The sequence below is a fragment of the Anomalospiza imberbis genome, chromosome 1 (assembly GCF_031753505.1).
Source record: "Anomalospiza imberbis isolate Cuckoo-Finch-1a 21T00152 chromosome 1, ASM3175350v1, whole genome shotgun sequence".
Taxonomy (NCBI): Eukaryota; Metazoa; Chordata; class Aves; order Passeriformes; family Viduidae; genus Anomalospiza; species Anomalospiza imberbis.
Window position 1 is genome coordinate 106248654 of NC_089681.1, and position 17393 is coordinate 106266046.

Consider the following 17393-nt stretch of genomic DNA (forward strand, 5'->3'; position numbering starts at 1 on the left):
AAACAGAGAGAAGAGATACAACTCTTATTGCATTCACCAATTCAAAGTTTGTTCAAAAATTACATCATAATAATAAATATAAACATAATAAACAGCATACTCTTTTTATTTAATCACTGTAAATGGAATGAACAGAAATCAGAACATTTTAATACCTGCTTGGTCCTATGCTTTGTTTTGTATTCTCAACAATACATCCCTAGGCTAAAAATAAAATACAATGTGGCATTCTGAAAGCATTATTGCTTAGCCATAATGGAAGCCAATTATTAAAACCTCAAAATAGAGACCCTTAAGAAAAATTTTGCACATACAGTTGAGAGAAAAGCTATATTTACCCTTAAAATTAAGAGAACCATGCTACAAAAAAAAAAAAAAAAAAAAAAAAAACTCTAACAAAAAAACACCCAACAACAAATAACACACCAACAAAGCCTACATCACTGTTCTCAGACAAATATATTATATAAGCTTTTAAAGAGATGCAGCTAATCCTTAAAAATACAATAGTAAAGTTGTTGGCCCATACAGCTATCAGCAAACTGTTCCAGAACCTTAGTCATCTGAATTTCTAAAACTTAATTACTGCTGGACTGAACTTACTCACAATCACTTTATAAGCCCTGTTTATTAATTTCTTCTTGTGCTAATATGATCGTCTAGACCCATGATATAGCCACAAATACTGAAGTCAACTGTATTACCTTTTTTTTTTTGCCTGTGTATTACTAAGCTAAATGAGTCACTTTCTTTTAATTCTCTAGAAATCTCTAGATAATATTTTTCTACACTTCTGAGTTTTATACATTATATTTTACTATCAGCAACTAGCACTCAGTTTGCCAGTGCAGAGTAAGATGATATTGGTTTCCTGCATGGAAACATTTTGTGTAATGCATCCTCAATTTTTATCTGTTTGCTTATGATTACAACATATTGTACCACAGAGTACTCCTGTGGTAACTTCCACCTCCTCTCTCTCCCAACTGTGAGCACATAATTACAGCAAAACTTATTTTTTTAACATTACACTTTATAGTACTCAATTTCATTCTTCTTCCAGTCCTAAGTGGAAATGAACTTCTCCTTCATGCTACTATAATATAATGCTGAATAGAGAACATAGTTCAGGTTTGCACATCAGAAAATAAGATGTTCAAGTCTTCTTTTTGGTTGAAGAAGGCTACTGAAATTATTTAATATAATCAGCTTCAGACTGATACATCAAATACTCCACAAGTCATCCTCCAAAGCAACTGTACCCCTTACATACAACATTTACCACTTCTGCTTTGCCCTGCTCACCTTTTTTTAAATGAATGCCCATGATTTTCCTATTACAACACTGCTTAAGCAATTTTATGTAAAATTATTGTCTGCATACATAAAAATTAGATCCATACCATGTAAAGAAATCTGCCGTTTTACCAGAGATGGGTATACTACCCCAGGTGTATTACTGTTGAAATATTATGCCATCAAGTCTTTCAAAATATATTTGTTAATATACTAACATAAGATTTTTTTAATTACCTCATTACTTCACATGAACAAACAACACGTTTTGTACTTTAAAACCTACCTGGAAAAATGGTGATAAAACTGATGGGAGGTTTGTTGGTATCAATAGTTAGCTTGTGGTTTGCTGCTTTTGAAGGTTGAGCTGGAAAGCAAACTAACTTCAAAGGCAGACTGAAGTTACACTGTGAAACTCTTGGTATTCCTAAAATGAAAGAACACAGATTCATTTTTCATTTTCACATTCTGAATACAGGATACTTCATACCACTGTCCTTAAAGAGGTATAACAAGATATTTGATGTGATTAAGGAATGCCTTAAAACCAAAACTATATAAAATGCTCATTTTCTTAAAATTTTTCACCTAAAATATCTTTAAATTTGAACACTTCTAATTACCTTCTCAAGTGAACATTTTTATATGGATGGGAAAGCAAGAGTTATTAACAAAACTACTGCATACTGTACTTATACTAATTAACATGCAATGAAGATTAGTTTTATTTAATGCTCTAGACTAATAATACCACTTATACATAAACAATAGCTGTGATTACTCCCAATGTTTCAAATACAGAATTGAAGCATCAACATTTTCATCAGGAGTATCACAAACCAAATGCTTTTTATGAGTATATTTACTCTTTTTTTATATACTCTTAAATAACATCTATGCAACCTTCATATTATCTGCCAGAGGTTTGTGGCTCAGAAAAATAATGTATCCCATGGATGTTATTACCCAAATGTACATTAAATTCTATCTTTCAACTTATTGCACCATAATAAAACAGAACTGTAGAACAAACTGGCTACTGCCCTGAATATTGGTATCTACTATCACAAGCAATTTCATCAGAATGGTGCAGGAAGAAATTTTAAGACTAACATTAAGAAAACACATTTGAATGTGTCAAAAAATTTTCTCAGATATAAATATTCTTTCAAATAGCTGGCATGTCAGCAATTGCCTGGTATCTTCTATGCAAAAGGCAAAAGTGTTCATTGCTATAAAGTATGGAGTACTTGCTCTGTTGAGAGGACAGATTGTGGGATTTTTAAGGACAATTTTTTGATGAAGCACCTACAGGAAAATCTTGTTTAACAAAATAGATTTTTAGAGACAATAAAGTAAGCTACTGTCAGAAAAGTCATGAAAGTGATAGCTACACAGAGTTATGTACAGAAAATATAAAAACTAAATTCAAATATTCAATAGCCATCCAAGCAACTAATTTTGCTAGTAATTTTGTTTGTTTTCTGATTTTCAGATCTCTTCCAATGAAAAAATTACTTCTAAGACCCATCTCATGGAAAAAATGCTACCATAAGGCTCAGATTATTCCCTGTGGTTGTCAATTCACAAGCTGTTTTGGCTGGCTGATAATGCCTCCAAGTAACTATTCTGCAGCACCTCATAAACGTAAAATCATAGAAAATTGAGCAGAAGACTCATTCAAACTAAAGACAGGTCTTCAAAATTAGAGTATCTCCAGGTTCCAAGGAAAATTCCTAAAGGAATACTTGAAAATAAATCCATGATCTGTCAGAATGATTCCTTCAACTGTATCTTCATCATCTTATGGGAAAAGTAAAATTTTTCTTGATGATAACATAAAACAAACATCTTAGTATTGAACTTAGATTAGGAGACTTATCAAAAGGAAAAAAATAGTAGTAAAAGTAGGCAAGAAGATTTTTATATATTTTTATATTTAAAACAAGACATTTTTCTTGTTTTTTTAGACCAGCTTTTTCTACATAGTCTGCTGTTAGTCTGCCTCATCATAAGCATAACTTTTCAATATTTCAGACAAAGGTCAAATCAAAACTAAATCAAGCATTATCTAGCTTTTGGAGGAGACTGGGATGATCTCTAGTTGATTAATCCAAAACAGCTACATGTAAGAAAAACAAACTAAAAAGCTGTGACAAAATTTATCACTACAGTGAAAACTTGCTGGGAAATGTTTCAGAGTATTCCAGGATTTTAAATGGTAGTAAGAAGATATAAAGTAGTAGCCATATGTGGGAATCACAGTTTCCTCAACCCGTTGATGTTCTGTCTAGCAACACATCTCACTTCATTAAGAGTTGTGATACTTGGTGTGATACACAATTTTGGTACCGTAATGAAGAAAAAAAAAGGAAATCAAAATTCAGATTCTCGTCTAACCTGAAAAAAACAGATGATGTTTACTGTTATCTCATAAGGTACTAGCATTTAAAGGTATGCTATGCACTTAAGTAATAAAACATGTCCTGTAGATACCATTTCATTTCCAAACTCCTCATGCATTCACTTAGTTATATTTGAAACATAACATTAATGTGCAGGATAAAAAGTATTAAAACTCGGATGCCCCAATTTAGGATGTTCAATATTCAGACAATTAATATTTGCTCTGGTATTGATGACCCTGAGTTTATATAGTGCAATGTACCCCACAGGAACCCAAAAAAAAATTGTCACAGATAATTCTACAACGTTTACCATGCTCTGCAATAGTCTCTTCAGGATAAGGTTTTCATCTTGTTTTGATATTTCTTAAAACAAAAATCCAATCTTCATTTTTAAATAGTATTCTTTCAAACTATATACACTTGTTTTTATACAGTTTATTGATTGTTAATTTTTTTAATTACTTTGTCTAGCAGATACATGCCACAGAGTAACAGTTATTCTTGTCAAGAGCAGTATCTTATTGAGATGTTTTGAGCATCTATTTCCTGTACAACACCTGTATTCCACTGAAATATCCAGGAACCAGAAAAGGAAGGGAACTGTAACAGTTACCTTCTTGCTTCTTTTTACTGTACTTAGTAAGCTCAAAAGAGCATAAGTAATGAAAAATATAACTTAAATATACTCATCTATAACTTTTGTTTAGAAAAACTGCAAAACTGGAAATTCCCTTTCAGTTGATCTCTAAATCTATAACAGTCAACTTTTTTGCCTTCTAAAAACATGATGGAATGTGAATTTAATATTTTTAAAGTTCATAAAATATCTTTTACAAGCATTGCATCTTTTCAATACATCTACAACTACACTGCAAAAACCACCCTTCTCTTTTTTCAGTCTGCATATACATAAGCTAATTTTCCAGTCTTTTTTTGTCTCTTAATTGTACCTTTTCCATGAATTGTATCTACCACAATCACAGCTAAGTTTTGTACTGCTAGTAGTCTCAGACAGAAAGCAGCCTTGCAGCCTTGAATACGGTGTTTCCAATAGGAATTGGAATGAAGACATGTTGTGACATCATTCTCAGAGCTACTCAGCCCAAACAGCATAAATGCCTAATTGCTGTTTCAGTTGTACCAAAGATATAATTTAGCTGCCTAACTGTTAAACTTGGGAAAAAACAGATATAAGAAAGAAAGTATAATTGTTTCCCAATTTCCGATCACAATGTACAAGGAACTTAATACTTACGCAAAATTCCCATGTTATAAATGAGAAATTGCAGCATGCTTCACAAAAAAATGTCCTTATGACCTTCTATTCTCTATATCTACAGCTTCATAGCATCAAACCAAGAATAACAAGAACTTATAGAAATAATAGGCAAAATAACAGCTCCCTTACAAATCTGTTTAATCCAGCATACACTGCCACTCATAAAACTTTGCATTTTTTGCATTCACTCACCTTCAGGATTGAGCTCTGCCATATGAGCAGCAACAGAACAAAAGGGGAAAAAATACATGAGATATTACTCAAACTAAAAAAAAGAAAAAGGAAATATAACAAGGGTTTAAGAACTTAAGCCACATTTGTTAAGTAGACAATACATAAAGACATAATACTAGCCAGAAACCAGACATGAGACTACGTTCATCAATAGTGCAACCCCATCCAAGTGACTGACTCATCAAGCTTCAGCTGTCTGAATCCCACAGAGATAGATTAAAGAGTGATTTGGCCAAAAACATGGATATCTTAAAAAAACTGAAGAGGAAACAGTCTCTGTTCAGATAAAATGAAGTCACAAAAGCACTTAAAGTTTGTTTACTAGTGTATTACACTTAAGGATTTTACTGCCAAGTAACACTAGTATTTATATGTAATTCCGCAGAATTATCTCAGATTAATAATTTAAATAAATATTAAAAAATAGCAGATCCTAGCCCTAACCCTAATTATGTTCCTTTACTTAGAAGTCTTTGAAATTCAACGACCAAAGTTTTAAAATTTACCCTTCAGTTTCTATAATTCTGTTAGATGTCATGTCTGCTTGTTTTTTTAATAGAATATATACTATCAAGCACATTCAAGATGCAAGATTTTCTTACTTCCCTAACCAAAAGGGTTGCAAAATCCAACTCAATATCTAAAATACAAATTTAAGCTTTATTAGCATTACCTGAAAGAAATTATACATTTATTTTCCAGTCTTAGGAAGCAAAATTCCAGAAACAAGACCAGCAAAACAAAAAGCAAGCTTTCAAATTCAGAGGAACCAAAGCACTCACTAGTATGCTACCTATTCAGTCATTCCAAAAACCTGTCTAAGGCCACATCACTAATTTGGACAGTTATGAATGCACAGCATCTCATTCACAAGGAATACACAGTCAGAATCACAGGACAGAGGGACTGAAGTTGTACAAGCTGTTCCTGCAGGTTCTCAATTAAAAGGGAGGGCTTCCTTTTCTTTAAAAACATGCATTTCATTATTTTTCTAGAAATAAACATTTCAGTCACCACACAGCCGAGACTACCATCATAAACACAATGTTTCAAGTGTGAAGTGATACAAAGAAAATATTTACATAAAAGTGTCGATATAGGATAAGGTACTCAAGATCACCACTCTTCAAAGAAGCCCTTAGTACACATGCACTTCTTTCATGCCAATCTACTCCATTTGTGCTGGCATAGCTCTCTTTGCACAGTGAATCAAATCAGCAAATCTGGCTGAGAAACAACTGGTGACTGTGTGACCATAACAGGGGAGGAGGTGCAGGAGCAAAGCCAAGCAGCAAAAAGTGAAGAACTGACAGCTTAAACTGGTTTATGCAGCATTTAACATGGAAGCCCTGCCTAAATACAGCTTCTCAGTAGCCTGACACATTCACAAGGCTGTGTGTAGAACACTAAGCTAGTAAATCTTCAGTTATGGATAGCAGAATAAATTTAAATATTCTATCACTAGGACACTGTAACATCATAAAATAACAAGTTGGTTTCCATTTCTTGGGGTTAGTTTATTATTTGGAATGAGTATGCTCATCTGTTAAAAAGGAAGTGAGGAATAATCACTCCCAATACTTATTCAGATCTCATTCTCTGTGGGGAGGCATTATTGTCACATTTGTTGGCAGACCAGAAGGGTGAATAATCATAAAGATGTAATCCACCTCCAAGAGGTGGAGCAGAACAGAAACAAATTGATAGGACAGGGCGAGAAAGCTGCTACAACTGTTTCCCAAGCAATAAGCTTCTGATTTTACCTCTGTAAGACCAATTACACAAATTGATGCAACATAAAATATTAACTAAAACCAAAGACTAGATAAAAATTATTTCTTTAATTACTACTGCCTTTAGTATATTTCAAAATAACATTTATAAGAAATAAACAGGGCAAAAGGGCTCAAAAAAAGGGCACATCACTTTCAAGTCTCCAGTGGCTTACCTGTTGGTATATTATATGAAACCATACAAGTTCCTTCTAGTTCTGGTGGAGAACAATTCTCCTTCAAAAAGACAGACAGGACCACAGTTTCAGATGAATCTGGTTCTAAAAACAACACAAAATTAAATCAATTAATAGAAACATCCAAATGAAAGCAGCATATTTTTTAGCACATTGAGAATTATTCTACTAAATTATGATAGTTTCCCTATTAGTCCACCTTTATCAAATCACTGTACTACCTTTTTCTAATCCTTAATTTGTAAAAGACAAACTAGGGCCTCCAAGTATCTTAAAGCATAACCTATAAAACAATTCAGCACATTGAACATGGAGAATATAAAATGAAATGAGATTTACATTGTAATTTTAGTATTTTCCAAAGCCGTTTGCTCCTATCACATGTTAGAGAAAATATAAGAACTGGCCCTTCAAATGAGAGTAGCAGTCAGTAAAGCCCTGTTTCAACAGGGACTATTACTTCCCATTTCAGAGCAGAAATGGCCTGCAGTTCCAACTGAAGCAGCAGGCACACTTGTCTGATCTTCAGCTCCACATAGTCTTAAAAGCTAGGATGCCAAAACAGCTGATGCTACTTTGGGAACACATGGTAGACTGCTCCCCAGTTGACAAACTTACTGTCCCTGTTTGTAGATCAAGACTGGCATTTCTACACAGACAGAAATAACAGAAAAACAAAATAACCCAGCAGAAGTATTACAGAATAATTGGGGTTTTTTTGCCTCCATCATGAAGCTGCCACCCTGTCTCTCTTCACCTGTCACATACATCATACCACAATCAAGGAAACAACTCCACTCTTTCCTACTTCATCTTCCTCCAACAAGCAGTGTCTAGATGCTGTGGAGTGCAGGCAAGGCAAACTTGTAATTGCTTTAACCACTGTATATCTGCAACAATGCATTCACTGGAGGCTGGGTTATACCTTTCCAAACCTCAGAGAAAGTAACAGAATAATACAATAGCTGTGATGGTACTGCCATAATTTACCTAAATCCTTGAAGACAAACTGGTCACAGGTCACTGCTAATGGAGCTTGCACACACACGGCCAGGCTTGGCTTCTGCGCAGTCACTCTGCTCTGGATTGTTATCTAAATCAAGGGACATAAAGAAGTATTTAAAGGAAGCAACTAATTAATCTCTACAGCAGAAAAAAAAAATCCATAACCAACAGAAAGATACGAAAATCTGCAAAGACAAATTCAGCAACAACATTTAAGTACTTGAAATTTCAACTTCAAAACAAGTATATTCATTTACAATTCTTATTTACTCACAGCCAATAATGATACACAGTAACTTTCAAGATAACAAAAATCTGAGAGGATTTCTCATGTTCTTTGTAATTTTAACCCAAGACAAACTAAAGCTAAAGTATTATTTGGGGGCTTAATACCCTGCAAGTGCCATGAGCATTCATTCTAATGCAAGCAAACATAAAACTTCGCATTTTTAGGTGATTATAGTGAAAAAAAAAAAAAAAACAACTAAGAGGAATAAAAGCAAAGATAGCCAAAGAAATTACTTCCTTTAACTGCAAACAGTAATGCATAGTCTTCTGAATAACCTCAAGTTTTATTTTGTTTTTTTTTTTCACTGCAAACAAAATAAGAAAATCGGTATACAGGATACTTGGCACAACAACTCCAGATAATAAAAGCTCAGCTAAACACAAAAGTGTCTCTCATTGCTTCTATTGTGCACAGCTATTCCACTGCAAAACCAATGGATATCAAAACAGTGTCCCTAACTCATATCTAGAATGAAAGTATAGTGGTGACTGAGATCTGAATGTGGTCTGCACAGACAGAGACCATATGAAAAATATTACCTGTTTTGCATTGCTGGTCTACCAAGGAGCTCACTACAGCCAGGTTAAATCAATTTGGAATATTATTACTTATAAAATTACTCAAATGTTAGGAAACTACTTTGACCACTTTAACATAATTAACATCAACATTGGTTTAGTTTTAACAATACACCAGTTATTGCAGTAAAAAGATTCTAGAAAAAATTTAATTCGTGGAACTCCTACATTTACTATTTTTTGTTTCACTAAAAGGTACAAGATGCATAAACAAGAAAAGAGAATGGGGAATTAACTATGTCTTCCCATTAAAAAGCTTATGAAATATACAAAATACATAATTCATTTGAATTTCTTTGAACAGACTTTATCAGGTTTCTATCCTGTATCATTTTTTAGCACTTAAAATTGCAGAGAAAGATGTTAGACCAAGAACAAGTAAACCACACTACTCTGAGGGGATCTGGTTCAAACAGTTCCATTACCCTCTGAATTTTTCTCTCTAGATTGCAAGGTTCTCAAAAATGAAAATCCATTGATATTCTTAGAAGATCATCCTAAAGTCAGAAATAAAAATCATGATCCTTTTTAGGCAATACTGAGGAAAAAACACACTTGCATGCACATGCATGTGTACACATACACACTCTTTATAATCAGTTACAGGCACCAGCTCTCATGAAGAACTGCAATTTTCTAATTAGACTTCCCTACATTTTTTATTTGCTAAAGGTATGAAAGTCTTTTTACAAAAGAAAGTCTATTTCTGTTTATTGACAACTAAAAAGGTACCTGAAGATTATAAACTTCCCATTTGAGTAACGAAATGTTTATCGCCATTGGAAAAACTAGTCTCATGACTTCCAAAACGACTTCATTCCATCCTAATAATGTTTCTGTGATGGCTTATTGATAAGCCTATCAAAAATAAAACTGCAATCACTTTCTGACTGTAGCAGAAGGCTTGCTAGAATGACTTTTTGTTAATTTCATAACTAAGGGGAAGAGAAAATTAACTATGCATTGTATTTCAGACTTCACTCATTTTCATGTTCTAAGTGAAATACACAAAGTAACAGGCTTGTTGCAATTTGCCACCACTATTCAAATGCTACGGTTTGAGTTAGGCACAGTACCTTTACTGTGACTGATGGTACTGCCCCTGCTTTTACCTCACTGTCAATGGCTTGCTGTGAAGAAAAAGATGAAAACAGAGTAAATTCAATGTTCCACATGAACAAGAAAACACAATAAAAACAATATTACTTTCCTACCATCAACTTGGTAAACATAGAATTAACATTAAAGGACTTATCATTCCTATGACAGATTAAAATACACAAAACATATTTCTGAGTTCCTTCTGAAAATGTGAAGTCTCTGTTTGAAATTCCCTGCAAAAAGAATAGCAAAAGGTCATGAACGTAGTATATATAAGTAATAATACACTCTGATGTATATATGAATATTTAAACTGTTTTGATTGGCACACTACTTTTCACTGTATATTTATTCAAATTCTGGAAATACTTTCTGCTATTCAGTAGGGAAAGGTGACTTCCAATCTGCCAATATATTATATACACAACATAGCATCTACTATAAAATCATCACATACTCTTTTATAATCAGAAATATATCTGAAACTTCAAAAGAAAATTCTAGCAGATATTCCAACACTCCTGGTAATTTCTATTTCAATAGGTAATTCCATCTACTTCAAAATTTATCTTGACCTTGTGGTCTATTTTATTTTATGCTTATATTTTATTTTGAAACAGGTCAGTCACTACAGTTAAAGAAAATGTTCCCATTTAAACTATTATAAACAAACACTTCTCTCACTTCTGCTATAATATTAAATTATTGATTTGAACTTATACCTTCTCATCATAAAAGAGTAAATTAAAAACAGTAGAAGGGCCACATCTACAAACTTCATAAGAAGTCAGGAAGCTGGTAGGCTCTCTGGGTTCCAGAAGTAGGACTTTCATTTGTACATTGTGCACCGTTCTCAGCTAAAGAAAGACAGCTACTTTCATACAGGCTTGTCACACTCTCTGGTGACCAGTTGTTGATTCTGAAACAATAGCAGGGGTATAAAGATATGGCACTTTACCATATCCAGCTTTCAGAAATTACCTGGATTTCCTGGATCAGAGACCACACACAGGAGGTGGCATTAAATAACAGAATGGTCCTTTACTTGCTTATCTACACAATTTTGATACTCTGTATCCTCTTTGCTTTTGTCACACACATTGCAATTTCAATCTTTTCACAAGTGCAGAAGTAGCATCAGAAATCCTGTAGCTTCCAAGGTAACTGCAGAAGCCCTAAAATTATTCCCACACTTGCTTACTGATCCTTCCCCACAAAGTATCTTATCAGATTTTTCCTTCCTTGGCAGCTACCAAAAGAACCCACAGAAAAGCTGACCACACAGGAAACTAAGATATATGGGCAGATAAAGATTCAATGCTGTGGTTTGATTGATAGACTGAGTTACTCATATACAAAACAGACCAGTTGCATCTGGAAGGTTGAACAAATGAGCACAACAGAATTAGAGCATTCTCTGCACCTAACAGTTCCAAGTGTTGTGAGCAGATTATTGCAGCTAGCCAAGACCATATCATACTGTGCTTTTTTCCACAGACAAGTGCTAGGACAATAGCACACGTTATAAAGAGGTCCACTTATCAAAGAAAAATATTCTTATGTATTTTTTAAACAGTAAGTAGCATTGAAAAAATCAGTTTTGCCAAAACTAGAGGCCAGAAATGGATAAAGACGTTATAGTGCAACAAGCATGTTGTATGTACAAGCTTTCCCAAATCCCACTTTGAGTATTTTTTGTAAACTACATATGTACACAAAATGAATAAACAGGCTGTAACACCAAAGAATATTGAATGACAGCTTGTTGGAGAAAGATTCTTTCTTACAATGCAGGTTGAGTGGTTTGTGTATTCTGTCTTTGAAAGATCCAAGGGTGACACTTGGACTGTTTCCCCCAATGTTTACAACTCTTCACCACCACAAAGTTATTCCAGACCCTAAGTTCTTGTTCACTTATGTTTGCTTAGCCGAGAATCTAATGGTCTCCCAGACAGAAGATAAATAAATAATTATAATAATTCTAGTTAAAATCTTTTATTAAAGTGGGTGCTAATTGATGGAAAACTGTGGGCCATGAAGCTCAGTCACACAATCACAAAAACTGTAATCACTATGCATGATCAGTCATTATTTACTCATCTGAAATCAACAGTTTTTTTCAGAGTAATTTCCTCTTTATATAGGTACGTACAGATTCTTCATCCAAATCAGGTGAAACTTCTGCTGTGACAGTTACATCTCTCTGTTTTTCAGATTCAGGCAAAATATCTGAAAGAAAAAGAAAAAAGCAAATCAGTTCTCCTTTAAGAAACATTCAGCTACATTCCTAAAAACAATACTATTTCAACAGCATCAAGTCTCAAAGTTAGATCTCTACATCTACTAGAGTAAAGAAAAAAATAGCAATGTGGATGATTTTGGAAACGTCCAAAAAAAGCTTCACAATTTCATTAGACTTCTACAAAGTCTACAAAACCTAAACACATTTCTCCAATACCACCTAGAAAAGAAGTTTAGGTTTGTTTCATACTGCCACAATTGCAAAGAACTGGTCCTGCCAATTACATATAGCTCAGCAGGGTCCATTCTTTTTCTATCCCTTCTTAACCATTTCTCTTCTGGTTGCTTCTTCAAGCTCACAGTGTTACAACCTCTGTTGTACAGTCATTTTTCTATTAGAAGTACAACAGACATTACAATCAAAGTTTACATATAAGAATCAGCTTTTTGTTACTATTAAACTGAGCCAAAACACGTTTAATCACTTATGTCACCCACACTGATGCAAGTAACATTAGATTTAAGTTAATGTAACAGTTAAGATTTTAAAATATTTAATCAGTTTATACTGTAAATCCTTATCCTTTGAAATGTATAAAACAGCCTAAGTTCAACAGTTTAATGGTCAGCACTGGACAAAAATACAAGACATTTATGGAAATAACTACTCTAAGGTTTTTTTAATACAATGACCTAATTCTAAATACCTTCCACGTTTGAAAGTCAAAATGAAACAAAGAAAAATTATTTCCATATAAGGGGAGATATTTTCAAAACAACACAAGCTCTGACTGCACAAGTACGAATTCAAAAGACAAGAAAGTCAACGGGGCATTTTAAAGATTGTGTTTAGGAGTAACTTAACTGCAACCAAGGTTCAGGCTAAAGTTTTCAGGAAAAAAATGCCAAAATGAAACAAAGCCAAAACATCCAAAATTGACAGGTAATCTTCATAAGTAAAATGTTTGATTGTATAAAAATGTTCTCATACAAGTTTTACATCCAGTTAAAGAAAGCCAAACACAACATCATTAGGACATCCCTCCACAACAAAAAAAGCATCCATAAAACCTCATCTGAAAACACCACTTAGATCAGATTAGACAAATTGAGGAAGAAAATGAATTAAGGAAAAAAGAACGGTGAAAAAAATCAAAAATATTCATAGTAAATCTATCATTCATGACAGTTATTACAAAATTTTTACAGTTCCTTTCCCTCTCCTTAGATTTTCCAGACAACATGTTGAAACTAACAAGCTGAAGTTAATTCACTTCAAACTTGTTGATTTGTTCTTTCCGTCATGCTTTTCTTTCCTCTGGTTATGACAGACAGACAAAATTGTCAAATACACATAAGGATGGACTGTGGTAAAAATCAGTGGAATTTATCCACATCTATATGCTTAAATAACACATGACTGGATTTGGAAAATTAAAATCCTGATATGAGTCTACCAAGATAATGGATGAAATTACATGTAATTTCAAAACAAAGAACATCTTTGTGTTGCAGAATCAAACTCATGCCTGCAGATACATAATTCTAGGAATTTCAACTGCGAGGTTTCACTTTTTTTTCCCCACATAGAAAACCATTTCTATTTCTTTAATACATTTTATGAACATGCTATCTATCATCAAGGAAAAAATTTAATTTGTTCTTTCTATTTGTTGATGATGTTTCCATAGCTTCCTGTAAAATCACATGCTTCTTATTCCCTGTGCAAGCCAGGCTGTTTAAAAACACAGTTATGAAAACATAAACTTTGAGGGATCTCTGTAGAAATTATGTGCCCTTACTTGAATAAAATCAATGCAAGTTATAAGCAATGTATATAAATTCCAGAATTTATTATCAGATATGTCACTGTGTTCTACAAATACGCTTTTGAATAGTCAAACCAACAGAAAAGTTGCTTTTTAAAAAGTCATTTTTGTTAATTACATAGCTTAAATAGTCATTTGTATTAATAAACAGAATTTGGCAATATTTTTACTCTCTCTGAAGCCTAACTACATCGGATTGTTGAAATTCTTCAAGTTTTCTTGCCTTTATGCAGCCCATGCACTGTCAGTTTTGATTCTGAACCCTTGCACTAGTGAGAATTACCTGCAACCTGATGTAAATAACTCTAACCTTCCAACAGCACTATGAAAATAAAGAAAAAACCCTTTATCCAAGGGCTTTACCAACTTGGTTTTATTTATTTATTTTTCTTAAATACTAAGTTTTCGACATAAATGTCACTATGTGTAAAGTCTGAAAATAAAATATCTTAAAGTGCTAAAAGGAAAGTCAGGTGGATAAGGGTATGTAAAAACACAGAAAAAGAAAGAAGTATACCTTGTGTTTTTGTGGCCTCCCTGATGATTTTCTGAAGCTCTTTCATTTCAGCATTCATTTCTTCATAGTTTATTTCCCTAGAATCAACCTTAGGAGCCTGGAAGAGTGAAGGATCAGTTCCAAGGTATGAACATTGAAGATGCCCATCATCACTCAGAGTGACTATAACACCCTTCAAGTCTCTGCACAAAAAAAATAAAGCTTACTAAGAAATTGGGAAGAATCACAGAAGCAATAACATTAATAATAATATTTGTTCCTTAATTAAGATATCTTCATTAATATTACTCCCACTTAGTGCAATCATACCTAAGAATGGATTTGTCTTAGATTACTAAAGGGCCCTCAGAATCTGTGAATCTGTACAATCAGGAGAGGTAATGGAAAGGATCAGAACAAACAAGCTGAATAGACTGGGCAGTTGTAACCTATTTATTCATCCAAGTCTTTTGAAGTTGAATGAATATTTAGATTACTATGCAGGAAAAGGAATCTGGGGGAGGGGAAGAGGAAGGGAAGAGAGGGTTTAGAAGAAATCATGAACAGATGGAAGATGCTCACAAAGAAGACAGCTTTAGGGCTTTGATGGTATTAATAGCTCCCCTAACCAATTCTTTGGCTGCTATGGCAGCTACTGTGCTGGCTTCAAACCCAGGCTGGCTCTTCCCTGCAGTATCCATCTGAAAGGAAACCACACAGATCCAGATCATTCCCCTTACACTCCTCTGAATCAATACAAGTGAGTGTTTTATTAGCTACACTATAGTCTCTTTTCTGTCAAGGGAAAAGTACCTCATTGCTTCTACAAAAATCTCACTCATTTTGCTTATCTGATGTGAACAATGCAAATGCAAGATTTAGGAAAGTATTTAACTATGAGACAATAGGGACTACTGCCAGCATTTTGCTTAATTTGAAGCTTACTCCTAACAGAAGAGAAACTGAACAGTAAAAACCAGCATAGAAGTTAACAGAAAATGCTAAGAGCATAAGCTCTCCCATTTTTTAAAATGCCTACTTTTAATTGAATTAAAAGCCTGTATTCTCTTTCACAATCACAGAATTACACATTCATGCCAGTAATTTACTCTTACTCCACCCTTAGAATACCTTACAGCAGCTACTGCCTTTGCATCAAACACAACTGCCATAAAAAAGAAAAAATAGATCAAATGTAATTCTTAGATATAAAAAGTGACTTGGACAAGAAGACCTAATTCACTATCACACTAATTAAACCCTTGTAGGATACTGAATTTATGTAAGCATTCAAGCTATAATTCATACAGAATTAACGAAAATCCTTTCAACTTACACACACTGATACCTTTCAAAGGCCTCCTCTACTACACTAAAAAGGCAGGTAGCCATGTAAAAGAAATAGAATTCTCTCTGGTTTCCTACACAGTCTTGAAGCATGGCTCCAGGACACACAGATAGAAAACCTCAATCCAAAATTTTCCATGCTAATAGTAATTACAAAAGCCAACAGATGTCACAGATTAATTTTGATCACTGATGGTCCACTTGTACTGTTCAAAATGTCTTTTTATAGCACACTAAGGCCACAATCCCAGTGGTGGTTCTACAGCTGCAATCAAATAACCTGGAAAAACTATGCTGTAACTGAGATCATCTGAACTCTGTGTAGTTATAACTGCACACAGGAATGAAGACCCTACTGGGCACTATACAAATTGCTGTAGGTGAGTTTAAACTTTCTACCGAAAGCAATTGTTACTCAGTGAAAGAAATAAATCTCTTTGTTGAATTATGAATGTATGGAAACTGCTTGTGAGGGTTTTTTGTACAACAGGTACTTCCAGTCAGCCCTTCACTGAGGCTGGAACATGTAAATCTGAATTGCCTTCTGGAACAGAACACACATTAAAGGGCTCAAGCACAATGTTCCCCTTATCTACCATATAAGCTCATCTTAAACAGAAACAGTCTTCTTTTTTAGGACTGCTGCTTACTGCCACAGAAAAGCTTCCATCTACCACTGCAAATTTAACATGCAATTCTTCAGCACTCCCCACCAAAAAGGTAAGAGGAGCACCACAAGGCTGGAGATGCCTTGTCTTTGCAAGCAGCAAAAGGCTGGAGATGCCAGGACTCCCCCAACAAATACTTGAAGAAAAATAAGTGGAAGACTTAATACCAATTCTCAACTTACTTACATATCCAGTACCTGTGCTAGCAGCCATCCTGTGAATGTCATGACCTTTTTTGTGACCTGTGAGCTTGGAGTTTGCATCCTAAAGGGACTTTCTGACAAACTGTAAACTATCAGCAGGAACTGGAACTAAGCATGAGTCCTGGTTTCTCTCACTACTGGAATATTTGTTGTTGTTTTGTTGTTGGTTTCTTTGCTCAGGATTTGGTCTGGTATTTTAATTACATGCAGAACTGCCCATCCTAATTTTCTTGTGTCCAAAAAGCTTTGTACAACACAAACATGTGCTTACAGAATTCTGGATGGCACATGAAACAAATACATTGGGACAAATCTGAGTTCTCTAATATGAGAAATGCTAGGAGACAGACTATTATGAATACTTGCACCTCAACACAATCCTAGCAAGCATGCAAATTACACCCAATGTGCAGGATTTCGTCAACACCTGCCAAATGTTTGCAAGGAGCT

General features: G+C 34.1%; 1 protein-coding gene across 8 annotated transcripts in view; it reads right to left on the bottom strand.

The window, feature by feature from the left end:
* Positions 1-17393, bottom strand: part of BBS9 (Bardet-Biedl syndrome 9) — a 282162-nt gene that overhangs the window by 214919 nt on the left and 49850 nt on the right. For 7 of the 8 annotated variants that reach the window (XM_068204038.1, XM_068204028.1, XM_068204019.1 and 4 more), the window contains exons 10-16: positions 14747-14928; positions 12312-12388; positions 10135-10188; positions 8177-8279; positions 7166-7270; positions 5176-5190; positions 1583-1723 (exon numbers count right to left, since the gene is read on the bottom strand). In XM_068204038.1, coding sequence (XP_068060139.1) covers positions 1583-1723; positions 5176-5190; positions 7166-7270; positions 8177-8279; positions 10135-10188; positions 12312-12388; positions 14747-14928 — 677 coding nt within the window. The remainder of the gene's footprint in view (positions 1-1582; positions 1724-5175; positions 5191-7165; positions 7271-8176; positions 8280-10134; positions 10189-12311; positions 12389-14746; positions 14929-17393) is intronic. The other variant, XM_068204045.1, reaches the window with a different exon arrangement.